General features: G+C 37.9%; 1 protein-coding gene across 1 annotated transcript in view; it reads left to right on the plus strand.

Annotated features, from left to right (window-relative positions):
- Nucleotides 1-2,652: 2,652 nt before the first annotated feature.
- The window catches only part of LOC137640082 (T-complex protein 1 subunit gamma-like), a 37,217-nt gene continuing 12,474 nt past the window's right edge, over nt 2,653-27,395 (plus strand). Inside the window, exons 1-7 of the mRNA XM_068372536.1 lie at nt 2,653-2,807; nt 5,933-5,994; nt 16,369-16,545; nt 16,687-16,841; nt 17,092-17,278; nt 18,843-19,031; nt 25,263-25,526. Of these exons, the coding sequence (XP_068228637.1) occupies nt 2,774-2,807; nt 5,933-5,994; nt 16,369-16,545; nt 16,687-16,841; nt 17,092-17,278; nt 18,843-19,031; nt 25,263-25,526 (1,068 nt within the window). The 5' untranslated portion in view covers nt 2,653-2,773. The remainder of the gene's footprint in view (nt 2,808-5,932; nt 5,995-16,368; nt 16,546-16,686; nt 16,842-17,091; nt 17,279-18,842; nt 19,032-25,262; nt 25,527-27,395) is intronic.

The raw sequence follows: 27,395 nt of genomic DNA on the forward strand, positions 1-27,395 counted from the left end.
ACTGCACCCGCTATGTCCGACTCCGCTGCCAGATCACTAACATTATTCCTGGCACTCCGCCCTCTGCAAAACTTCTTCTTCAGGTGACCGGTTATACCCCACCCGTAACATGTCATTTTTCTTGCTGGACATGAGGAATACCCAGAGGTATGACAAGTACCACAGTTACCACAAGAACGCGATTGTACTTTTACAGAGGTACTCCTGTCACAATTAGCAAGGGCAGCTGCCACCTCCACCTCGTGTTCCTCCTCGAACCCACCGACAGCAGCTGCTCTAGGGGAGCTGCTAAGCCATGCCCTATTACAAAGGGCGTCATCACGGGCGGCCTCGAATGCACTGCACATGACTCTGAGGGAATCGATATCATGGATATCATTGCATGATTGAAACACTTGCCTTTTGAGCACTTTATCACCTAAGCCTACCATGAGCTTGCGCAAAAGCATATATTCAGATAAATCATGATTGCAATTAGGACATATGAATGCACAATCAGTAGCCTTTTGCGTACACTTGATAGAATAATCATTAAAGGACTCACTAGGCTCTTGGGCCAAATAAAAACTCAAGCCACTGCACCGCTTGGTTAGAAGCTTTCACTACCATTTGCTTTACTGCATTGAATGCCCCTTCAGTAGACAGGGCACTCCACTGGGCGTCAGTATACCTAGAATCGAGGGTATGTTGCAATATCGGAACACAATGCAGCCTTATATGATGAACTGCCTCGTTATGCTTCAACTTACAGAGTTACAACCAACACTCCATTGACCATCTCCAAGACCTGAAGGCTGCAGGGACACCTCAGCCTCGCACTTTTCCGGAGCTGTAGACGAAGGGATCCTAGGTTGGGGGACATTGGTACCCTGGAGTGACAACGCTGTTATCTTGGCCTGAAGATTCGGGATGGCTTGTTGCTGGGTTTGTAACACGTGGTGAGCCTATAGCATGGAAGCCGGCGATATCCTGACGCCGGTTCCAGAGGTTCCTGTCCTTGCAATCCTGCTCCTAGGGGATGCAAACGAAGGTCGTCTCGACGGTGGTGCCTTGCTGTGCCACGGTTATTAATGTAGGTCCTCTTTTTATTTTCATTCACTGCGCCATGCTGGATCTTAAGCTAGGCAGGAACAGGAAATGATAGTCAGCGTGGTTTCGTATCTTCATTGCAACTGATACTCAGTGGAAGGATATACAGATAGCCCGTGACGTGGACAATGACGTCACTTATGTGGGTGGCGCTTAGGGGCTCCAAGCAGCCTCATCTTACATCTTACAGTACCGTTAAACAATATATCTTATGCAAATGTTAGTTAATTCTGGAATGAAAGGGACAATGATTTTTCATGAACTTTATCATATATGAAGCAATTATAATACCTGGTAAGAGAGAGATTGAGGTTGTCTATAATTCGACGTTTGTTTTTTAGAGCCTGAATTCAGGAAGGATGTTGCCATCAAAGATTCAAAAGACTTGTGAAATACGCAGATATTCATTAAATCTGTCATTGTACAAACGCGACTGGCAACATTAATTTTGAAATTAACTTATTTTTCCTTCTCTGTTTATTAAAATCGTGAATCCAGGTTATTGTATAATCTATTGTTCAGTTTAAAATGGATTTCCTACTAGACACCATTGTCATGTTTGCGAAAAAGGCTATATTTGACTGCCGGGACTAGTGAGGAGGCACCTTACAATTAGCAGGGTACCTACGAGCCGACCAAGGGAAAGGCCCGTGCCAACAAGAAGTGTTGGCTTTAATACACTACGAACGAACGAACGAGGAGGCAAGAGAGATGTGGTGGTTCCGGTCTGGCCACACAACATTTTGTCGCTGGCCTACCGCCCATGTCATGCCGCTACCGCGACACTCATCGCACTTGGTGTGGCTGAGCCCTTACGGTCTATTAAATTTATTATTCCTGATCTAGATATTAATCTTTGGCAGTGTCGTTCAATTAGTTCATTATGCATGTTGCATAAGATTTTTCATAATTCTGACCCTCCTTTACATTCAGATCTTCCTGGACAGTTCCATCCTGTTCGTAATACTAGGCATGCAGTTAATTCTAAGTCAGGCCTTCTCCATCATGAGGCTCAATAATACACAGTATTCCAGAAGTTTTATTACAGCTGTGACTAAGTTGTGGAATGGTCTTCCTAATCTGGTAGCTGAATCAGTAGAACTTCAAAAGTTCAAAGTTGCAGCAAATGTTTTTATGTTGAACAGGCTGACATAAGTCTTTTTAGCCTATAGTTATATATGGTTTATGTGTTTTAATGTTGTTAATGTTTTTTTTTAAACATTTTATTTTAATTTTTCATTACTTCGTATATCGTCCATTTATTTCCTTGTTTCCTCTCCTCACTGGGCTATTTCCCAGTTGGAGCCCTTGGGCTTACAGCATCGTGCTTTTCCAACTAGGGTTGTAGCTTGGCTAGTAATAATAATAATAATAATAATAATAATAATAATAATAATAATAATAATAATAATAATAATAATAATAATACGTGAGTTATTTCGTTAACCGGCCAAGAAGTGTTTGATATTCATATATTTGTATACACCTCTTTTAACCGAAATACAATAGAGAGGGGTAAGATGGCGGACATTTGGGCTTGTATCGTCTAACCCCTGAAACGTCGAGATATCTAGTTGTTGCAGTAGGCGGCGTGAGTCATTCATTCCTTCCATCAATACTGGTGCCCGGGTGATCTCTGTGTAAACTTCACGCATCTGCCTTCATATACAACAATATCGCAAAGATGATGGGGTCAGGGCAACCAATAATTGTTCTCAGTAAGTATGAATTGTGGATTTTGATAATGTAACCTCCATATTGAATATATAGTGTAGATTTATGCTTTATTTGACAATTTGTCAGAGTAGCGTGTTTTACCGGGAGGAAAGATCTAGAAGAATGGGGAGTAATTTCACGAATTTAGTGAAATGACGTCATGTTGTATGGTGCAAAATATAATTGGAATTGTTTGTAATTATCAGGTACAATGATCACATGTTTTTTTTTACCGTAGGATAGACATGCACGCATTGTAATAGCGTTCACATGCCATATAACCACCCTACCGTCGTTGACACTCCAATGATCACATTTGCTTTACTAACATTGTTTACCTGTTCCTGTATATTGTACACTGAAAAGAATAGTTCCCCAAAGAACGCACGACATGTATATTGTTAATATAATATAGAAAATATGAATTTGTCGGGTATTTTTTTGTAGAACTACACGGTACAAACTTACCAATGAAAAACTCATATTTAGAAAAACCCATTTTTGTTCGAAAATGACCTTTATGTCCCACGCAAGTAAATAGTTGATATAAGATATACCCTAATACATCCTACAGTAATGCGACCACTCAGTGGGAACCAAGGTTTTGGGTGGAGAAAATTTACTGGCAAATCGATAAATCATGGTAAAATCACCTTGGTAAATATATGATACATTTAGTTTCTAGCCAAGTACGTGAACCATATATTTTTCCTACCCGCTATCTTGTGTTTTATGCATTTCTGATCATGATTATTGGGGCAAACCACTTGTTCATGAGTTCTTGTACTCGCTCTTATAAGGACAATTATGGGAGACCCCAGTGGGAAACCGGGGCTTTTTGAGTGGGGAAATGTCATAAACAAGTGATTTGCAACGATAATAATGGTCAGAAATAAAAAAAAATGAGCACTTCGTAACCAGTTGGAAATATGTATGGTTCATGTATGCGGGTGAAAACTGTCCAAAACATAATTATTTAACACTTTTGAGGTTTGTGAAAGGTTACAGACCCTAACAAACCCGCCTAAACTAACCTGTACTCGTGTAAAAGTTATTTGACCATCAGACCAGGGTCTTTTTCAGAATATTTCATGTCAAACTCAAAATACTGTGGACATCTCATCTTCCGAGGGATGAAACTAATCTGCTTATCTCCAAAAGCAGGTGAAGCTCTTGAATGCCAAAAGCTAAACACTGAATTGTACCTTTTTAACCCTTTAACCCCCAGGCTATTTGGAAATTTCCAACCATTAACCCGCAGGGGGTTATTTTTTTCCCAGCACATTTTGCAGTATATTTTTTTTAAATTGCTCTAACAGCCTTAATTTTTGTCATAGAGAGGTCAGTTTGGTCTCATTCTCTTGGAAAATGCCTGAATTTTTTCAAAAAATTATCAAAAATATGAAAAAAAATTTTTTTATAGCATTTTTTTGCAAGGACGTACCGGTACGTCCATGGGGGTAAAGGGATGACTTTTGTGAAACGTACCAGTACGTCCTTTGGGGGTAAAAGGGTTAAGAAAGAATCCGGTATTATTGTACTGTATTCCAGGGTAATGTAACCTAGGGAAAAACTACTTTTTTCTTTAGATTAAGTTCCGTTCTATTCAAAAATGACACTCGTTCCTGTCGGAAATGAATAGTTTCAGAATATATATATATATATATATATATATATATATATATATATATATATATATATATATATATATATATATATAGATCCACCGATAATGGCGGACTCCCAGTGGGAACTCGGGGTTTTGGGTGGGGAAATGGTATATAATGGTAAAACAAGCCTTTTCTTCTCTATACATTACCTTCTTGGATGTATAATAAACCGATGAAAAAATACGCTAATTATCTACAGTATATCGTATACTGATGGTATATTTTTCATTTTTTTGTTGACTTGTACGGGACAGTCATAGTTGGACTCGTTCGTTCGTTTGTACATGGCTGTTTTCGACCTTCTACGCTTAAGCTCCTCCCACCTGTGCATAAATTCCGCCACCACCAATAGGATTACTTCTCTTCAATTCCCTCCCCATTTTCCCCCTACATCATTTTACCCGCCACATTCAAGTATTTATGTTCCTGAGTTAAATTGTACTCCTTTTCAGTTGAGGCATAAACTCTCTGAGCAAAAGCTCGAAGCTGAGTATAGTTGTTCCAGGTCAAATCTGATCGTTACACTTCCAAAGGTGATAGGCCTCCTGCTTCTCCAAATAAGCACATCTACAATCATCATTGAACCACAGTTTGTCCTTCACTCGGTACCTTAGCACACGAGAAGCGATACGCCTATCAATTATGTTGACTAAATTCTCATTCAAAGGGACAACAGGATCTACACTACTATATAATTGTGACCAATTCAAGCACTAAAGATCATGCAAAATCCCATTCCAGTCTGCTTGGGATTTCATACATGGCAGGGCTGTCGTGCGCAGCCACGTTCTCCTGCGCGTCAGCGCTCTCCTGCACTCCAGCGTTCTTGGCAGCCTTTATGGTCAACTCTTCTATAGAGGCTCTTCTATTATCTAGTAACCAACCTCCCCTTTTCAGGTGGGCCATCAAGAGAATGGCAAGTGCCATATGGTCAACTAGCAGGAAAGAATGAAGGATATGTACACTTTGATAACCATCCTTCAGTGCATTATTTTCCACCTTGTCCTCATTTTCAGTTCAAAACCAGAGCTTCAGACTGCCCATTGCCTCAAGTGTTCTTGCCTACCTGTTAAGTACCTATTTATGATTCTCTTCTGGATTTTTCTCCTATTATTTGTCCTGTCTTTCTCCTGGAGACAATGCTCCGTGACAGATGGTTATACTTCCCTCCTCAACCACCCTGCAAGTCCTTGGTAAAGGTCAAAATGGCTACTCAGTGTGCCGGGGGGGGGGGGGGGGTGGCAGAGCTTCCATTTTACCTGCCAGTAACTACTAACGCCTCGTTATAAATGTTAAGAGCTGAGTTCCAGCTGCGCTGTTTTATAGTTAGGAAAACTACAAATTACTTTGAAAATTTGTGGGTTTTTTTTTCTTGTTTGGATACCAATTTGCAAATCAATTTCCTTCCATCATAACAAAAATAGCAACCTTTTAATAATGACGTTTTTTCTTCACAGATCAGAACACTAAAAGGGAAAGCGGCAAGAAGGTCCAGCTACAAAATATAAATGCAGGAAAGGTATGTACAATACATAACTACTATTTTATTGTCTTATAACTTTATACTTTTTCTTTTTATACAGTACTAAGTTTCATTTGTTACTTGGCATTTTTTTTTCACATGAAGATGTGTTGAGATATTTAAAGGTCAGACTATTTCCTTATATGTGCAGGTATATTATGGATGATGGCCTCATGATCTACTGGTTCCAGTGCAGCTCCTGCTTTTTGTGATTTTATAGGTCTGCTTAGAGTGTGTGTTGTGTTTTTTTTTTTCTTTTGTGAAAATGAGTTTTGAAATTATACCTCAAAACACATCAAGTTTGTTGTAAAAAATACCTATGCCTATGTTTTTAACATGAATCCTTTGCTTGCGTCACCTTTGTGTGGTCGTCCCCTTTTTTTTTTTTTAGTACACTACATATCTTGGAAGTATTGAAAATGGTCTCTTCCAGTTGCCTCACTTTTTTTATTTTATTAATGATTGGAAATCACACCAGAAACATGAATATTAAAGCTATAAGATTTCATAAATTTTTATTGTTTTCTAGACATAAAGGTGTTGAATCCTAAGCACCTGTTCTTCTTTTGCTGAACATTCTTCTTCTAATCCATGTTGTAATCTTCTGCATAGGCAATGCCAGTAACACCTCAAAGGTTGAATGTATTTTGTTCTAGAAGGCCATTCAAACATTAATCTATTCCCTAGAAAATAATTAAAATTTAGGTTGATCCATTCCTGAGCCAAAATATTAAAGGTTGATCCATTTCAGAGCCAAAAGAAACTTATGACAGTATAGATAAAAAGGATTTTTACATGCAGTTGTAGGACTTTCATGCGTAGAATTATACAAGACAATGGGAAAAATTAATTACATGGTACTACTGTATTTTAAAAGGGCTTACATCAGGTAGTCATTCTTTCAAAATGAACATTGAATGTTATACAGTACAGTAGTGCTTTACTTAATTTGATTATTTGATATTACTAATTTTTATTAAATTGCTTTGTATTGATAGTTTTATTATTAATTAGCCAGGTTCTGTAATTCTCTTCTCATAATTTTAAAGACAGTAATGTAATAAAATGGGAGGCACTATGTACCTTAGGATAGTTTACATTTTATGATTTTTGTCTGAAGAAATGTACAGTATATATGTCAGTTTTCAAAATAATTTTTTGTTTTTGTTTTTCTGGTTTTGTGTAATTTTTTTTGCTGTCAGCGTGATAGGAGCACATGAATGATAAAATATAAATTAATCAAATTTAATGACATGACAAACAAAGAGCAAGTTCATCTGTTGAAATGCTGAAAATTAAATGAGTGACTAACAAATTTTGTTCCCATGCTAACAAACCTTCCGTTATTATGTGGATTATCTATCACCGTAGCTGGAAGGTAGAAATTAGATTTTATTGTGAGGATATATATATATATATATATATATATATATATATATATATATATATATATATACATATATACACACACTCACTCATACATACATGTGTGTATATATACACATATATATTTATATATATATATATATATATATATATATATATGTATGTATTTATATATACATGTGTATATATATATATATATATATATATATATATATATATATATATAATGTATATATATATATATATATATATATATATATATATATATATATATATATATACAATGTATATATATATATATATATATATATATACATATATATATATATATATATATATATATATATATATATATATATATATATATATATATACATATATATATATATACATATATATATATATATACATATATATATATATATACATATATATATATATATACATATATATATATATATACATATATATATATATATATATATACATATATATATATATATATATATATATATATATATATATATATATATATATATATATATATATATATATATATATACACATATATATATATATATATATATATATATATACATATATATATATACATATATATATATATATATATATATATATACATATATATATATATATATATATATATATACACATATATATATATATATATATATATATATATATATATATATATATATATATATATATATATATATACACACACACATATATACAGTGGAACCTCTACATACGATTGTCCTAACATACAAATTTTACAACATACGAAGTAAAATTCGACCAAATTTCTGTCTCAACATACGAAGTGTTGCTCCAACATACGAAGTAAACAATACGCTTACCTGTGGAATTTTCTCGAAAGCGTCCAGCGTCGTTTGTTGTTGACGCCGTTAGACGGCAGCACATCGGAGGGACGCCAATCGAGCGTCACCTTGATCAGTCCTCTCATCGCGTGCGGATCGTGTGGTTGTCCTCTATTCGCTCAGTTTTAACAGTTTTTTTATCTTGCCTTTTCACGTGTTGTTTTCTGTGTTCCGTAATCATGGGTCCTAAAAAGCTTAGTTTCGGTTCAGGAAGTAGTAGCAGTGGTGAGAAAAAGAGGAAGTCTATGCTTTCATTAGAATTAAAACAGGAAATCATAGAAAAGCATGAGCGAGGTGTACGTGTTAGCGATCTGGCTAAACAATATGGCCGGAATATGTCTACGATCTCGACGATCATAAAACAGAAGTCAGCCATTAAAGCAGTGAACCTTCGAAGGGGATCACGATTATTTCTAAACGTCGTAGCCCTACTCTGGAAGTGATGGAACGCCTTTTGTTGATCTGGATAAAGGACAAGGAGATTGTTGGAGATACGATCACGGAAATGATCATTTGTGAGAAGGCCAGCGCTATCTACAGTGACTTGAAGGCGGCACGCTCTCGGGGTGACGCGGGGGAGAGTTCAGCCGATCCTACGACGGAGGAATTCAAGGCGTCTCGAGGTTGGTTCGAGAAATTTAGGAAACGGACCGGGATTCGTTCAGTTGTTCGTCATGGAGAAGCTTCGAGTTCGGACACTAAGGCTGCTAAAGACTTTGTTAAAAAGTTCGAAAGCATCGTGGCGGAGGAAGGTTACGTAGAGCAGCAGGTTTTCAACTGTGATGAAACCGGTCTGTTTTGGAAAAAGATGCCTAGTCGAACGTACATTACCGCTGAAGAGAAGAAAATGCCTGGACATAAGCCAATGAAGGATCGGTTGACTCTTGCGCTTTGTGCCAACGCCAGCGGGGACTGCAAAATAAAGCCGTTATTGGTTTACCATTCCGAAAACCCTAGGGCATTTAAAGCACATAGAATTAATAAAGACCTACTACATGTTCTATGGCGTTCTAATTCTAAGGCTTGGGTTACTAGGTATATCTTTGTGGAATGGGTAAACGTAGTTTTCGGCCCTGCTGTCAAGAAGTATTTTCAGGAGAGGAATTTGCCTTTGAAGTGCTTGCTTTGTTTGGACAATGCACCCGCTCACCCCCCCGGACTCGAAGATGATATCGACGAATACAAATTCATCAAGGTGGTGTATCTTCCACCGAATACCACCCCCTATCCTCCAGCCCATGGACCAGCAAGTCATCTCTAATTTTAAGAAGCTGTACACCAAGCACTTATTTAAGCAGTGCTTTAATGTCACGCAAAGCACCAACTTAACTTTGCGTGAATTTTAGAGGAGCCACTTCAATATCGTGCACTGCTTAAAGATGATTGATCAGGCTTGGGAGGGAGTAACTCGTCGGACCCTGAATTCCGCTTGGAAGAAGCTTTGGCCTGATGCTGTTGCTCCCAGAGATTTCGAAGGTTTTGGCCCCGAGAATGAACCTGTGGTTGCCGCCGAGGAAGACGTCGAAGAGATTGTATTACTTGGCAAGTCCATGGGTTTGGAGGTGGATGAAGATGACATCACCGAACTCGTTGATGAGCATCACGAAGAGCTCACCACCGAGGAACTCAAGGAGGTAGGCGAAATCTTAGGTACGGCGGAAATAAAACAGATGTTGGCATATCATCAACATGTTGTTGATTTCATCGACAAGCATCACCCACAGAAACTTCAGGTTTGCCGTGTTGTTGCGCAGTTCGATGATGTTTGCCTAACGCATTTTAGAAAAATCCTCAAAAGCCGTACAAAGCAACTTTCACTTGATAGTTTCTTTAAATCTTTAAATAATCTTTAAAACGGTCTAGTGATCATGATGAAATGAATGAAAGTGAAGCAAAGAAAAGGAAGACCGAATCGAGTGAAAGTGATGAAAATTAGAAATAAGAAAAGAAAAAATGTAAAAAAAAAAAATATAAAATTATAAAAATGAAAAAAAAAATAAGCTAAGTTAAGTTAAAGTTCACGTAGTAGTGTAAGTTATCGTACACGTTATCGTACAAAGTCACCGTCCCTACCTCCTCGCTGATCTTCCGTCTCCTCCTGCGTAGAAGTCCCTACACCTGCGCTGGCCTGTCGCTAAGGTAAAGTGTTACATTACAAACCGTTTTTTATTTATTATTTCATTATTATTATTCTTTTCTTTGGTTTGTAATATGTATTTATTATACAGTTATTGTATTAATGTCATGTGTAATTATGTGTAGCCATTTATTAAGGATTTATTATGGGTTTTTAGGCTGAGGAACGAATTAAATCAATTACCATGTATTCTTATGGGAATATTTGCTCCAACATACGATCGTTTTAACATACGAAGCAGTTTCTGGAACGAATTAAGATCGTACGTAGAGGTATCACTGTATATATGTGTGTGTGTATAATACAAAACATCTGCTGAACATTGGTTGTCATATTATAATCGGACAAAATTTTTGCCATTTCCTAAAAAGGTTAGGTACTATTATTGTTCAAAAACCTTTGTTCTGTTTGAAAAAAAAGTTTTTGCTCTGCATGTGTAACCATTAACCCAATTTTTATCTTTAGTTATTCTGTGGTTTAGCTATTCAAATACACGTTTAATTACTTTTTTGCATGATGGTGCATCGAAAAGAATGTGTAAGTTAGGAGCTAAAGCTGAATGGATGATAGTATTACTCAATTTTGTATCAGAAATAGAAGCTTATTGATGCTTGTTACTAAGCAATTCATGGAAATTTAAATATAAATCTAAACATGGAAGGTTTATTGTTGGATTTAGTGTGTGAAATAATTGTAAGGGAGGTTTGATGGTAAAAAAAAAAAAAAAAAAAAACTATGTAGTGTAAAGGACCTTGAGAAAGCTGTAATGGAAATGTGGAATTGTTGTAGGTGCTGAGGATGTATAGTTTCAAAGGAATGCTTTTAGTTTATACAAAATTTTAATTATAATTAGGTAGTTTGTTCATACTTTTATACACATCTTTTGTCCTTAAAAAAGATAGTGGGTATATTTTCAGTGGCGTTGGAATGATCATTGAATTGTTAACAAGTAGCTGTAGTTGATAATGACAGGTGGTACAAGGGGGAACCACCTCCCACCTATGCATCACAAAATAGCCACTCTTCCTTTTGGCTGCATCCAGTACATACTTTTGCACTGCTTTCTTGATGGATAGATTTTAGTGGAATTGTGCCAAAAGGTAAATAGATTTCTTTTCTATTTGAATTAAAACCATCGAAGCCCCGTATTATAACCTTTTTAAGGGGCTAACTATAAGCCGCCCCACACTTTTTAGAGCTTTGTTTTCTGATCAGGAAGACGAACTAGGAGCGTAAGTGCTCTCACTTTATGGTAGTTGCTTTACCTCAAGTGTGTCGCCTATACTTGCATGCCCAATAATGAAAATTATTCATCTGGTGGGCACAACTGGTGTAACTAGTGTTCCCAGTACTCTCCTTGTAACAAAATCTACACTGTAGTTGTGTTGCATCAAAGAAAGCTCGTTTGCTTCCTTCTAGCGAAAGGAGTCATTATCGGTTCCCCAGACCATGGCTCCTCACTTAACACAAGGTAGAATGTTTGGTTGGCAAGGGGAAGTTTGCTGTTACATCTGGTGCAGGTGGGAGCAGTCCTACTATTGACTAGACATTAACATCATAGGCTAGTGGTAGAGGAACACTGTTCTTTTCCCTTATGCACTAGGCTATGCCAATAAGTTGTGGGTCCATTAGCAGTTGTGAGCTTGGTATTACGCCACTGTGGTTTCATCAGTTTTCTGTCGATGCTTCTACCTGGATCGATTTCACAGTTGGAAGATACGGATATCGTTCACGCTGCCTCATTGTGCCAGTACAGAGCTCATGCAATTACCTGTACTTTTTGGGCTAGAAATTGTTAGCCTGTTATAACAACTGCTTTGCTATCTGTTGCAGGTGAACAGTTCTACCCAGACTGATTTTCAGCACTGTATAGAAAGCTGATAGGGGTGATGTTCACGCTACTCCTCATGCCGTTAGAGTTTTATCGCCAACTGGTACTTTCAGATTCAGTCAGCAAGGTAAGACCAGTGTGTGTGTGACTGCTGTTTGCACCAGTACCAGGTGATTGGTTCTGGACCAAACACCTACTCCTAGGTGATTGAGGAGAAGGATATGCTGTCGTGTGAAGCTAGCCTCCTCTTCCTCTTTCCCATTTGATTCGTACAGTTCATCTCAGGAAAGGAGTTGAAGTCCCGGAAGCCCTGTTGCAAGAAGTCTGGGAGGACTCTTTGAAAAGTCTTTTTGAAAGAACAAAATCGTTACCACGTAGTACTCGATCCCATGCTGATCAGTGGATCAGTCTGAGTTGAGCAGTTGCATTGGCACAATTATCCTCGTTGGTGGGTGATAACATGAGCTGTTGTATGGTTGGAGCACAAATCATTCTTCCTCTCAACCACACTGGAACTTGTCAGGCTGTGTTCAGTTGGAAATTGGGTTTTTTGCTCCGCTTCCAGAGAAGAAAAATTCATGCTTTTGGTAATTCAAAGGACTTGTAGTGTATGCAAGCCTTCGGTCATTCTGAAAGTGTTCAGCCAAGTGACAGGGTTGAGCTGCTTAGAATGACCTCTTCGTAGTGTTTCCAAGGCTAAATTGAGAAGACTGCTTGCTCATATTACCATCTGAGGATTTTGATTAAAGATAGTCTAATCTCAAACCAAACCAAAAGACAAATTACCTGGAAATGTTGTTCAACTTGGAATTATTCTTTTGTGCGTATCAACAAACTCAGAGGTAGCACACTTGTATTAGTAGTTGCACATGAGGCTTCTTGAAAAAGTTTTCTTCAGATTTGTAGCATGCTGTCTTCAGGATAATGGCTGATCTCACCCATTGACTGTTATTTTAGGGTTCATTCAAGTAGATACATAGGCCAAGTTAAGGCGAGTTATTCTACCTTCGTCACTCCTATTGTGACATACAAGAAGCATCCTGGCCCTTAGAAAGCTAATCTCCTTGTTCATTTACCACCTTTGTTGCTGGTTTTTCCTTGGATCAGTTGCAAGTGAAACGGGGACTGATAGCAGATTCCATTGGCTCGGACAAAATAAGACATTTTCCCCACTTTCCCTATTCCTGCTTTAAAGTAAGAGTACTTTAGTATCCATGCCGTAAGATAGCTGCTTTCCTGTGACAGGAGGGAGTAAGGGGGCTTGCCTTCTGACTAGTTCCTTTGGGGTTTATCAAATGGAGTGTGAACCCGGTGGGACAGCTGCAGCTGTGATATTGGTTGCAGGTGAGCGGTCCCACCTGCACTAAGCTTAAGGGTAGTGTGTATGCTGCCCTTGTAGCCACCCTCCTCCTCCAAGGAGGAGTGACTGAGCTCTCGTCAACCATACCACGAGCCCAATTTGGCAGATACTTCTGACATACCAGCAGAAGGTGATGGTCTATCCAGCGATTGAGTGTCCACAACATCAAGGTAAAGTAGAATGTATTTGTCCTTGGGACACACTTGGCTGGGCCCCCCAAAAGAAAAATCCCCTATATAATAAAGAGCAAGTGTCGGGCTATATACTGTTTATATGAATATACATACTGTAGTAGTTGGTTGGCCAGGGCACCAGCCACCCGTTTAGATACTACCGCTAGAGTTATTGGGTCCTTTTACTGGCCAAACAGTAGTAAATTGGATCCCTCTCTCTGGTTACGGTTCATTTTCTAAACATACACTGAATAGTCTGGACTATTCTTTACATAATCTGCTCTGTCCTCTTACACCTGACAACACTGAGATTGCCAAACGATTCTTCTCTCATGAGATTAACTACCAAACTGTAATTGTTCAGTCTCACCAGGTAAATCCTGAAATGCAGATAGCACTTAAGTTCTGACTTCTTTTAGAACCTCTGGTGGCATGATTGGTAACAGCCTAGTCTTTCATTTGAGGGGGCTAGGTTTTGATCTTGCTCTGAGATAGAAATTATTTCAATTCAACCACGATATTGTGTTGATTTTCATCCATATTGACTCATTAGGGGTAATTTGAATTAAAAGCTATCAATTATGTCACCTGGTGGGCCGGGAAGTCGGGTAAAACTCTGGTATGAGACTGATGTCTCACCAGGTAAATTTTGAACTGCAGATAGCACTTAGATTCCGACTCATTAAAGGACGAAAGGTTTGGATTCATTTAGGAACAAATAAAAAGTGTGAGAGGATAGATTGCTCAAAGTTGTTTATTTAAGAGATCATGAATTGAATTTGGAATTGCAGATGTTTACAAGTGGTTTTTTGGGTTGATAGAGAATGAAAACAACGGTAGAGTATTGGTTTTAAAGTGTTGATAGAGTAGATTGTGGAGACAGTTGGAATCATTTTAAAAGTACTAATAAGAAGTGAGAGTAAAGGGAGAAAATTAGGTAGTAAATGGAGATAAAAAATTTGCTACAACACATTTTATTTTGCATGGTAATGACAGAGAGGTAAGTCATAGAATATGCAATACAAGGAAACTAGAAATATGCAATCAGATGTGTGTAATAAGTCGATTATATATGGAATCCAACAAAGTTGATGTAAATAATTTTTAGTTGGTTCTCATTGAAATACAAGTTTGAATGTTGAATTAAAATAGAATCTGTTGAGATGAATTATTCACAAAGTGTATGGGGATTGGTTAAAGTTTGGAGGTTACTATGTACTGTAGTAGCACATACAGGTAGGGTTAAGGGAAAGATTGTTCATTATGTTTTAAATTAAGTCACGTTGGGAATGGAGGATGAAGAGTGTGTGATTTGCAGATGTTTTGAGGAAGGATGGGAATAGTAGTCAAAGCACTGGATAGGTGGAGTAAATGGGAGAATGGCTATTTTATTAAACTATGTCCATGTCTACCTCCCCATTTTAGCCTACATACTTCAATGTTAGGCAGTGCTTACCTTCACTCAGCCAATTTCAAATTGCTATCAATACTGTATCTGCTTTATGGTAACCAAAAACAATTTCTAGCTCCTCAATAATATTTTTTGTACTTGCATGGTGTTTTCAGTTTAACTTTTTTCAACTAGAAGGGAATTTGAAAATTAAAGGTGACTAATAGTGAGAGAACGGCAAGAGTAAGACAAGAATTATGTTGAGAGCCCCAAAGTGGTTTTTTGGTTGTTACTTAAAGGTAGAAACTGAAATAAAAATTTGAAGGTAAATATTGCCTAGCATTCTAATTTATGGTAAGTTGGTTGGATGTAGACAAGAGCATATTTTATAAGTTCTTAAACGAATTGAGATATTTGCCAAGTTAATGACAAATACATACTGTAGTATGTAAGAAGATTTGATGCTCACAGCATGCTCAAGGCATGCAAGATATGTACTGTATTAGGTATTTTACACAGATTTTTTATACCTGAATACCTTTTAGTTTTCCAGCTTGCATTTGCATAAATTTTAACCAAGCACAAGTAATACAGTATCTGTATTGATAGAATTGCTGAGAATATTAACCACTAACACATTGTTGCTAATTACCAAGGAAAACTCTCTCCTCTTACTTTGATTACCCCATACTGATTTTTTTTTTTTTAATTTCCATAATTGTTAAATTTCTGTGGGACCAGTGCACCACTGGCTTGAACTCTGAATATAGTGTAGGTATTTTTTTTAAATTGTTTTCATTACTCAGATAACCTCTGTAGTTTCCTTGATTTTTATAATTAAAACCAAAAGTTGAACAACTCTAGCCTTGGAGAAACTAGTGCACCCTCTAAACTAAAAGTACAGTAATCAGTTTAATGACCAGTGAGTCTCAGTTGACTTGAATTTGACTGAATGTAGTTTTCACAATATGGGAATTAAGGATTGTGTTAAAATAACAGCTAGGTATTTATTTAGATGCTTTATTAATAATTGAGACCTAATGGACTGTAGAAGTTATACAATGCAGTACAGTATAAGTTTTATGGAAAATTTCTATTTGAATTCATCCTATACTGTACGGGTAAGGTAGTGAATGTGGTATAAGCACCAAGTCACAATGCTTGTTTCAGGGAAGTACCATTTTTCTTGCAGATGATTGCAGATGTGATACGTACTTGCCTAGGGCCTCGGTCTATGTTAAAAATGTTGATGGATCCCATGGGAGGGATTGTAATGACAAATGACGGTAATGCAATTCTTCGAGAAATCACTGTTCAGCATCCAGCTGCCAAGCACATGATTGAGATCGCTCGCACTCAGGATGAGGAGGTAAGTGTGGTGCAGTTAAGATAAAGAAATAACGCTACTTTATGTAAGCAACATGTTGGCTTTTTATACTATTTTGAGTGTTATTTATTTTGGTTTCTATGATCATGGTATGAGTAAATTGACTCCGTTTCCACTTTGTAGGTTGGTGATGGTACCACAAGTGTTGTCATTCTAGCTGGAGAGATGTTGGCGGTTGCTGAACAGTTTTTGCAGCACAAAATGCATCCTGTTATTATTATTCAAGCTTACAGACAAGCATTAGAAGATGCTATTAATACCCTTGAAGATCAGCTAAGGTGAGTTTGCAGAAACATATTATCATCATCATGTCACCCACTCAACCTTCCCACTGATGTACGAAGTAGAGTTTAGTTGTTCTTTACCTGTGCAAGCAGATATCCAAGGGTCCTGTCACCTCCGGTTGGTGGTTATTTAAAATTTCTCCTTGAGACTGCAAACCTTTGGTTTGATATAGATATTGGTATGTTGCTATTAGTTAAGTAAAAATATCTTATGTAATTTGAATACTTCATTTTATATTTTCAGTATTCCAATTGACTTGGAATGTGAAGAGAAAATGGTTGATGTCATCAAGTCTTGTATTGGTACCAAATTTATGGGACAGTATGCAGACTTAGCATGTGCTATTGCCCTTAAAGCTGTAAAAACTATTACAACTGAATCTGATGGACGCAAGGAAATCGACGTGAAAAAGTGGGCAAGAATTGAAAAAGTGAGTTTTAGAGCTGGTTTTTAGCTTTTTTGTTAAAATGGTTGTTAAATTTTTTGTGAGACAGGGTGTGCTATTTACTTTAAACAAAAACTTGATGTAACACTATTTTAATGAATCTTCTCCAATATTCAAATGAAGTCCCATCTTCATATATTTAAGGTATATCCTTAGATTCTTTTGAAGTAAAGTATTGTGTGTGTTTCTGACATGTTATCTTTATGGTTTATATTGTGAACCTTAGTCCAATTTATAGTTTGTAGAGGCAACGTTTGATTGTTTTATAATGTATTTCTAAGTTATATACTAAATTTCAATGTTATATATTTTAAACTAAGGCGAAGGTGGAATTTGAAGGTCATTAATTATTGTTTTGAGATACGGCTGTTTAATGTTTTTCTTTGTATTTTTATCAAGACGATATTAATAACTCATGATTATTATGAATTTGGATATTAATAAACCCCCAAAAAGTTATTTATCATAATGCAATCATTAATGCAGATCCCTTTGCACAATATCTTGTTTCTTTAGGCGAGACGGTCGCTCCTTCATCATCTCTCTCCTAGACTAACACCGCTAATTTTGCAAATATTACCCACTTCTGAACTCTTATTAGAGCAAATTTTCTTCCCTTTTCGTCTTTGTCTTAATGAAATTTTCGGCAAAACTGAGAAAATCGGATGTAAAAACGAGTAAATGTCAGAGGTCAAACCCGAACGTGTGTACTCTGAGGTTTGTGGTAAGACTGAAGGCCGAAGGGTGTAATTACCGTGTAATACATCGTCTTGTGACTTATGGAATCTATACAGATGCCACTGCTCACAATTTTTTTTACAATAAAATTAATAATTATCAAAATTTATGATAACAGATGAATTACTCCATTTTCTTGTAGGGAACTTTGTTTTTAGTTTATTGAGTTACTTTTACTAATTACCCCGTAACCATGAAAATAAGGAATTTTGACTAAATATTTTGTTTACATATTCTCCATTGCCATATGAAGCTCAGTGAATTTTTTTTGGATTTTGTTTTTCTTACTATAACCCTATATGTTGGCATTCCGACCGGGCCCCTTAAAGTATACATTAGAAGATATGAAAACAGAGAAAAGGGCGAAGTTGACAAAAATATTCTGAAATAATTAACACCAGGACTAAGGCCTTCACTGAGTTTATTGGCATCACTCCACAGAATGATAATTTGTATCTTTAGGAACAATGATGTATACAAGATGGGGTCATCATGTTTGCTTTATGTCCTTAAGATTTCAAAATATAAAGATAAGAATGCTGCTAATTCTGAATGGTTGGCTGAGCTTCTAAAGCTTGATTAAAAGATGCCATGAAATTCATATTACTCATCTAGTTTCTTATTCTTTGCCAAAGTATAATTTATTCCAGCATAATGTTACACCCTTATCTACAGATTTAATAAATATAGTTGACCTCTCTTCCCCATAGTATGTAACTATTTTTAGTTTCCTTTTTGGTGGATATTGATGGAAGAAAATTCAATACATTGTTAGGTTGGGATGTTGATTTAACATTTTTTCTTACTCTAGATTCCAGGTGGAACCATCGAGGAGTGTCAAGTTCTTAGTGGTATTATGGTCAACAAAGATGTCACACACCAAAAGATGAAGCGTCGTATTGAAAACCCACGGATAATATTATTAGATTGTCCTTTGGAATATAAGAAAGGGGAATCTCAGACAGATGTTGAACTTACTGCAGAAACAGATTTCACAAAGGTAAGTTCTTTAATGGCCATATTTGTTTTAATAATACTAGACATTTTGTGAACCATCTACAGTATAATGATTGACTGTTTATATTGTCCCTAAATGACACCATAGGCAGTACCCACAATAGATTCTGTGCAATATTTATTTAACTTGAGTACATTGGTTTTACAATTTTCACCCATTTATTTGATTCTCTACTCACCTAGCTCCCTTTTTTTACCTTCAATTTAAGAAAAAAGTTTCTTTGATTAGCAAGATCAACAAAACTAATCTGAATGGGAAACTCTTAACTCATCAGAAAAGTCAGCTTTTACTAATGTTAATATCCTTATGGGTGTAGTATATTACTACCCAAGATTTGAAGAGCCACTATACACTTGATGCAATCCTTATTTGTTCCTATGCAGATACAAACTTCCGAGTCGTATATGTTTACTCCCAAATCATTTTTCTGTGACCAGAAAAGAAAGAAGGGCCTAACTGGCAACCGTGCATGGTTAAGATATGCCAGATCTCACTCCTGGGGCTCCTACCTGCACTGTGTTTGTAACCCCTCTCGAAGTCTTGGCCATCAGTGACATTTCATTTCCTTACGAATTTGAGCCTGGTATGATGGCTAGATGGTCTTGGAGACACGCTGTGCTCCAAAATAACTAGTAGGTGCTGTGCTGTCTATCAAAACTTTCCAGAATCCTACAGTACTAAACACAGGTGTGATGTGTCCTTGTCTAATCAAGCCTGTAATGCATTTGATCTGTTTAACAAACAAGTTTTTTCTGTTGCGAACTCTAAGATCTGGCAGATCGTCGAAGTTACATCCTTTCCCGTGATCCCATTAAAGAATTATGTCAATTCCAAGGCACACTCTAGCCCTTTACCCATTGACCCAGATGTGGCAGCACTTCGTCCAGGTGTTACCTAGCGACAAGCTAGCTGGTCTTATTCCACCTTTTTGGCATCTGAGATGTAAAGCACAGAGGTAGCTGCCATGTCAGCTATTCAGGCCTGCTCTTGACTGGACCACTTCTCAGTTCAGTGACTGCTATTATAGAGAATATGAAAGACCCAGAGGTCAAGAAAAAAAATTGAAGAAATGTCCAGATTTTGGGCCAAGTTCTTAGAGTTCTTATTGCATCAGACAGTTTCCCTGTTGGGAAAATGTATCTTGAAATGCCAAGATGCAGTTTTGACTGAATGTTCAAAACTATATTCTCCCTGAGACGTGCTCCATTTGCGCAACTCGAACATGATCAACCATCCCGTACTCTCCTCCCACCGAAGTAGCTGCAGCTGTAGAAATGAGTGAGCAGGCTAGCCAGTTGCCTTTAATGAGAATGAGCAGTGACAAGATGCCTACTCCTCAGTAACTTCAAAAGCCTTTCCCCCTATAAGCAGGTATAGCAGCGTTTGCTTTTGGTACCTGCAGACAACAACCAGCCTATAAGAAAACAGGATTAGACCTATGGCTTCTGTGAGAGGTCACTTCACGGAATGAAAGGGCAGATGCTGTCATGGCTTTTGATAGGGAGGGAAGATCCCCTGACTTATCACAGGTAGGGGAATGCCTGTAAAGTAATTGAGACAGGTGGCAGTTTTTCTGGGCGGATCGCTAAATGGTAAAGATACTTCGTTCAGGATGTCGCATCCCATTCACTAACTGTCACCCCTCCCTACACTGACTCCAACAGCTCCATCATGCTGTTAGAGACGATCTCAAAGAGATCTTCAACTTGATGTGGAAATGTCTCTAATACTTGCCGAAGGGGCCGTATAGTAGGTTTCAGACAGATCTCCAGGCTCCTTCAGGCACATTTTCTAAGTAGAGAATGCTTCTGTGAGGCTGGAGACCTGTTTTAGACCTCTCCCACAACCAGTTTGTGCTCCAAATGAGGTGCAAGATGGTGACTTGAGGCACTGTTCTTCAAGCCATCATAAAGAACAACTTCTTGTTGACCAAAGACCCGAATGACTCGTACTTTTAAATCCCTATCCATCCCAGGTCTGGAAAGTATCTCCGATTACTTATCAGAACCCAGATCTACCACTTCAAGGTCTGCTTTGGCCTGTCCACAGCTCCTCAAGTCTTCACTCGAGTCTTTGCCCTATGCTCGGCATGGTTCATGCTATGGGTTTCAGGCTACTTAGGTACCTGGACTGCTTTCTTCTCCTGGCTGAATCATGATCTCGGGTGCTGCTTCACAGATCTCCTCCTCCTCTTCTGTAGGGCATTGGGAATCAAGCTGAACATTGAGAAATCTCACAGCAGCATTTTTTATACCTAGGCGTGGATGTGATTTCTACTTTAGACATGGTACAGAGATTCAGACAGTGGCATCCCCATTTCTTAAAAGGGAATCTCTTCCAGCTCATTTTTGGCAGAAACTCCAGGGACATGTATTCCCTAGAGAAACCAGTTCCCTTTAGAAGGATGCACCTTCGTTCATTGCAGTGGGCTCTAAAGAGCCAATGGTCCGAGACATCACGGCTTTCTGCAGCCTTAGTAGAAGTGCTCCAAGAAGTGAGAACAGATCTCTTGTGGTGTCTGAAACTGGAGAACTTGTCAGCTGGATCCCCACTACAAGTTCTTTATCCAAAGTCTCTTCTTTTTACAGATGCCTCTTGCCAAGGATGAGGTGCCCATTTTATGAGAAAGCAGAATTTAGGGACATGGTCACGATAAGACAAGATCCTCCATATCAACTCCCTAGAGGTGAAAGTGGCTTTTCTCGCGTTATTCCACTTTTCAGAGACTTGAAGGTGTAACTCTGGTGTTGAGCGGCAACTCCACAGTAGGGACCTACATTAACAAGCAAGGAACTTCTGTATCAAATCTGCTTTGCCAGCTAGCAGTTAATACACCAATGGGCCCAAATAAATACGCTCTCTTACAGCCCAATTATTCCAGGGAAAATGAGTATGTTACAGACAATCTGGGATGATTGGGGACGACAGTTGGTTCAGAATGGTCTTTTACTTTCTCAAGTGGCAGAGAGGATTTTGACTTCATGGAGTTCCCCAACCCTGGATGTGTTTACCACTCTCCTAAACAACAAACTCGGTGTATTGCTCCCCAATCCGCAACTCGGCTGCGGCGATGGAGGCCGTATTCCAAGACCAATAGGAAGGGATGGCCTAATATGCCTTTCCCCCCATTCTGCCTGATGTGTCAGGTTCCGAACGAAGCAAGACTAACGTTAGTTGCCCCAAGGTGGTCTCAAGCAGAGTCGTATCAAAACTTGAATTTTTTCGTCAAGTTTCAAGGGAACTTCCAGCTTGGCCAACCTTACTGCATCAACTACATGTAAGGAAGTTCAGTCACAGTTCCCTGCAATTTTCTTCACGGTTGGAAGTTATCCAGCACTTCTGCAAGAAGCACTCGGTGGCTCAAGTCCTTAGTTCAGATGTCTGGCACGGGACACTATTTAATGGACTATACCCATAGATCACTGGATACTTTCTCTGTGGGGCCTATTGGTGCAGCACAACAAATAATCTCAAGCCAAACTCTTGTAAGACAACCTTTTTGTCACATTGTCAGTTATTCTTGACATAAAAGGTATGAAAGTGCAATGCGTGATTTCTTCACTTCCTTCTTTGTTCATCCCTCACTTGAGAGTAACCTCACTGAAGAAACCTTTGTGCAGGTAAGAATAATTGAATTTTTTATTTTTTTTATTTTTTTGTGACAGTATGAATGGGGAATTTTTATTGATATATTCTAGATATTGTTCATACCAGAATATTTACTCTTGTTGGGTCAATGATTTGGGATTTTAGGCTGACACCTTGACCTTGCTTCTTTACAAGCCTACAGTATTTTGAATGTCATATATATATATATTTTTTTTTTTTATCCCCAAACAATTGCTAGACAGATAACCATCTAACAACCGAGATTTCCTCCTACCTAAGGAAGACTCCTCATACAAATGACTCTGGAAGTTTGTATCCTCTTAGGAACAAACTACAGATCTTTAAAGCAATTTGTATTTTTCCTAGCTGTACTAACTTCAGTCACTTATCTAAATGTCTTCCTTAATCCACCTCTTTAATCTTGACCATGAGAAAAATGGCCCAGCCTCACCAGGTAGGTCTGCGCTCATCCAAAGTGGAAATACAGCGGGTAACCTGCATGGTTGCCACTTAATTTTTTTTCTTTTCTGGTCATAGCAAAATAACTTGGGAGTAAACCCATATAAATAACTCAGGTGTGCATAAATAGAAATGACAAAAATTTTAAAAAAGAATTTTAGTTTCATGCAGAAGGACAGTATGTAAAGTCTTGAACATGTACAGTACTTGTTTTTTAATGCATTCGTTAAACAAAAGAAACACAGGGTGGTTTTAGAAGAGGTAGGGGTTGTATGAATCAGATTTTTACAGTAAGGCAGATATGCGAGAAATATTTAGCAAAAGGTAAGGAGGTGTATGTTGCGTTTATGGATCTGGAGAAAGCGTATGATAGAGTTGATAGGGAAGCAATGTGGAATGTGATGAGGTTATATGGAGTTGGTGGAAAGTTGTTGCAAGCAGCGATAAGTTTCTACAAAGGTAGTAAGGTATGTGTTAGGATAGGAAATGAAGTGAGTGGTTTCCGGTGAGAGTGGGGCTGAGACAGGGATGTGTGATGTCACCGTGGTTGTTTAACTTGTATGTTGATGGAGTGGTGAGAGAGGTGAGTGCTTGGACGAGGATTAAAACTGGTAGACGAGAATGACCATGAATGGGAGGTAAATCAGTTGTTGTTTGCGGATGATACTGTACTGGTTGCAGACACAGAAGAGAAGCTTGGCCGATTAGTGACAGAATTTGGAAGAGTGTGTGAGAGAAGGAAGTTGAGAGTCAATGTGGGTAAGAGTAAGGTTATGAGATGTACGAGAATGGAAGGTGGTGCAAGGTTGAATGTCATGTTGAATGGAGAGTTTCTTGAGGAAGTGGATCAGTTTTAAGTACTTGGGGTCTGTTGTTGCAGCAAATGGTGGAATGGAAGCAGATGTACGTCAGAAAGTGAATGAAGGTTGCAAAGTGTTGGGGGCAGTTAAGGGAGTAGTAAAAAATAGAGGGTTGGGCATGAATGTAAAAAGAGTTCTATATGAGAAAGTGATTGTACCAACTGTGATGTATGGATCGGAGTTGTGGGGAATGAAAGTGACGGAGAGACAGAAATTGAATGTGTTTGAGATGAAGTGTCAAAGGAGTATGGCTGGTGTATTTCAAGTAGATAGGGTTAGGAACGAAGTGGTGAGAGTGAGAACGGGTGTAAGAAATGAGTTAGCAGCTAGAGTGGATATGAATGTGTTGAGGTGGTTTGGCCATGTTGAGAGAATGGAAAATGGCTGTCTGCTAAAGAAGGTGGTGAATGCAAGAGTTGATGGGAGAAGTACAAGAGGAAGGCCAAGGTTTGGGTGGATGGATGGAGTGAAGAAAGCTCTGGGTGATAGGAGGATAGATGTGAGAGAGGCAAGAGAGCGTGCTAGAAATAGGAATGAATGGCGAGCGATTGTGACGCAGTTCCGGTAGGCCCTGCTGCTGCCTCCGATGCCTTAGATGACCGCGGAGGTAGCAGCAGTAGGGGATTCAGCATTATGAAGCTTCATCTGTGGTGGATAATGTGGGAGGGTGGGCTGTGGCACCCTAGCAGTACCAGCTGAACTCGGTCGAGTCCCTTGTTAGGCTGGAGGAATGTAGAGTAGAGGTCCCCTTTTTTTGTTTTGTTTCATTTGTTGATGTCGGCTACCCCCCAAAATTGGGGGAAGAGCCTTGGTATATGTATGTATGTATGTTAAACAAAAGTGTACAATGGGTCTACAGTATCTTTAAAACAATCTTACAGGAATGCCATACAGGTCTACAAGCATTAATCTTAATTTTATTGGTTTACACCTTCTTTTATGAATTCCCTCCATGATTTGTTTTCATTGCTATTGCCATGTTCCTGCACCTTTCAAGTTTTCCATTCCAAAACATAGAGATTTTATAAGCACATGTCCATTGATCCTTGTACTGTATGTAAATTAGTACATTGTTATTTATTGCCACGATCCTGTCCCATTTTTTTTTCTAATTTGTGATATACGCAGTTCTTACAATCATATGTCCATCTATTCCTATGAATGCAAGAGATATATTGGAGCAATGAAACATATTTGAATAGAAATTAGCGTTGAAAAAATTTTATTCTTGGTTTCTTCATTGGAAGTTTAATTATCTGTATGCCTTTTATTTATTGCTTTCCAGATGCTAGAAATGGAGGAGGAACATGTCAAATCAATGTGTGCTGATCTGATAGCCCTCAGCCCAGATTTAATAATCACAGAAAAAGGAGTTTCAGATCTTGCCCAGCATTATCTTGTCAAGGCAGGGATTACTTGCTTAAGAAGAGTTAAGAAATCTGACAACAACAGACTTTCAAAAGCGTGTGGAGCTGTAATTGTCAATCGCACAGAAGAGCTCAAGGAAGAAGATGTAGGAACTGGAGCAGGTCTATTTGAAGTCAAGAAGGTATGGCTCATAACTTTTCTGATTATAGATATTTTACATGGACATGAATTATCAGTTGAAACAATTCTGTTGACTGGATAGAGTACATGTTGTAGTGTATTATAGCTTTTGGGGGTTTTTCCAATGTCCCTTCATCACCCGGGTTGATGCTAACCACTACAAAGTACTGAATATAACTCCTGATCATTAGTTCCTTAGTTTCCCCCACAATTAAGATGTTTTCACTTAGATGAGAGTACGCAGATACTAGAAAAATAAATTACTCTTAATTTTTGACTTATTTTTGGATTTTTTTTTTTTAAAACAGATAGTAATGTACTTTATTTGCAACATATACAATTATGTATTAGTGTTGAGTACATTGACTCAAGATGTGTATATCTACAAAGATAAATAAATTACTATTTTCAGTGTCCTACATTTGCCAATTTCTTACTTCAAATAAGAATAAGACTGATAGATTTTATTTGATCATTACAAAAGATTGAAAGTAATTTCCTGCAGTAAGGAGTACTTTTAACAGATGGTCCATTTGACTTAAAATTTGTTTCAGGGAATAAAAAGTTAATTTCTCCAAGGTAATTGTTAAAAGTTCAAAGGAAATGTAAGTTATGTAATTTACATAAATAAGTTAGGAATGGAGTTAGTTATTTTGGGTGCCAATAGTTTTTGTGAAATAATATAGAAGCAACAATTTTTACGATGTTTCGTTAAGAGGTTAGGGTCCCGGACATTTCTATTTTCACGGATGTATCAACAGAAGGGTGGGATGCTATCATAGATTATCTTCTATCAGGGATGTGGTCAGAAAGGGAGTCTTTAACAGTATTCAGGGTGCTCTCGGCTCGGAAGTAACTGGTGATGGTGATATGCAAAGCGGTATTTACAAACAACACAACGTCACTGGCCTATAGTTGGAAGAAGTGGTAAAAAGTTGAGTCTCCATCCATTTGTGTAAAGAGTTTTTACCTCCCTCTACAAGAAGATGGCAATATTCTAGCATGTTTTGGATTCCCTGACATGGAAGGTGGCTGTTTGGTTGCATGACTGGTCAAACCTGGACCTTTAGGCATTTCCCCCATTCTTTATGATTCAGGTGGTGATAAACAAGCAAGATGTCACTGATGGCTCCCTTTTGTTCTCAGAAAGAGTGATTGTTCTTTAGAGCCAATCTTCTCAGACAGGCTGTTTTGCAAGTTCATATTTATCTTCTTCGGTGATTATTATGGATGTTGTAAAGTCTCTTGTTATCGAGAAATCTCGGGTTGTCAGATGTTTTTTAGAATTAGAGTGAAGCAGTACGGCATTTGAAAAATCCGGTTGTTTTTTTTTTAGCCTTTGGAAGGACTATCCTTCAAGAATGACTAATATGCTTTTTTTTTTTATTAGCGATAGCTAAAAATATTATTGAATTGCAGGCTCATTCTTATGGGTTTTGTTACTGATAAAGTGATTTAGGGTAAAGAATGATTCAGGGCAAATGTTTCGCATTATTTCCACATTCCTTCACAGGAGAAAAGTGTCTAGTGCTTCGCTGAGCTTAGGTTTCTTTGTACGATTATATGGTGTGGTTTAGTTTTATGTAAGATGAGGCTATTAGCTATAAGGAAACTTTTCCTAATTATTTTTGTGGGGTCAAGATGCCAGGGTATCTTCTCTCCAAGAATTCTATAAACTTTCCTTATCAAGAATTTAAGTGTCTTGAAGCTCACATTGAATTGGGTTCCAGTCAAGTCATGGACTTGAAAGTTCTGGTTGATGATATTAAGACTGCAGCTATTATAGAAATTAGGATTCCGATAGGAATCTCTCCTTGGAAGAGTTTTGGCAGCAGCTCCGTGAGGTACAAAATTGTTTTGGCCAAGGTCT

Source organism: Palaemon carinicauda, chromosome 4 (assembly GCF_036898095.1).
Source record: "Palaemon carinicauda isolate YSFRI2023 chromosome 4, ASM3689809v2, whole genome shotgun sequence".
Classification (NCBI taxonomy): domain Eukaryota; kingdom Metazoa; phylum Arthropoda; class Malacostraca; order Decapoda; family Palaemonidae; genus Palaemon; species Palaemon carinicauda.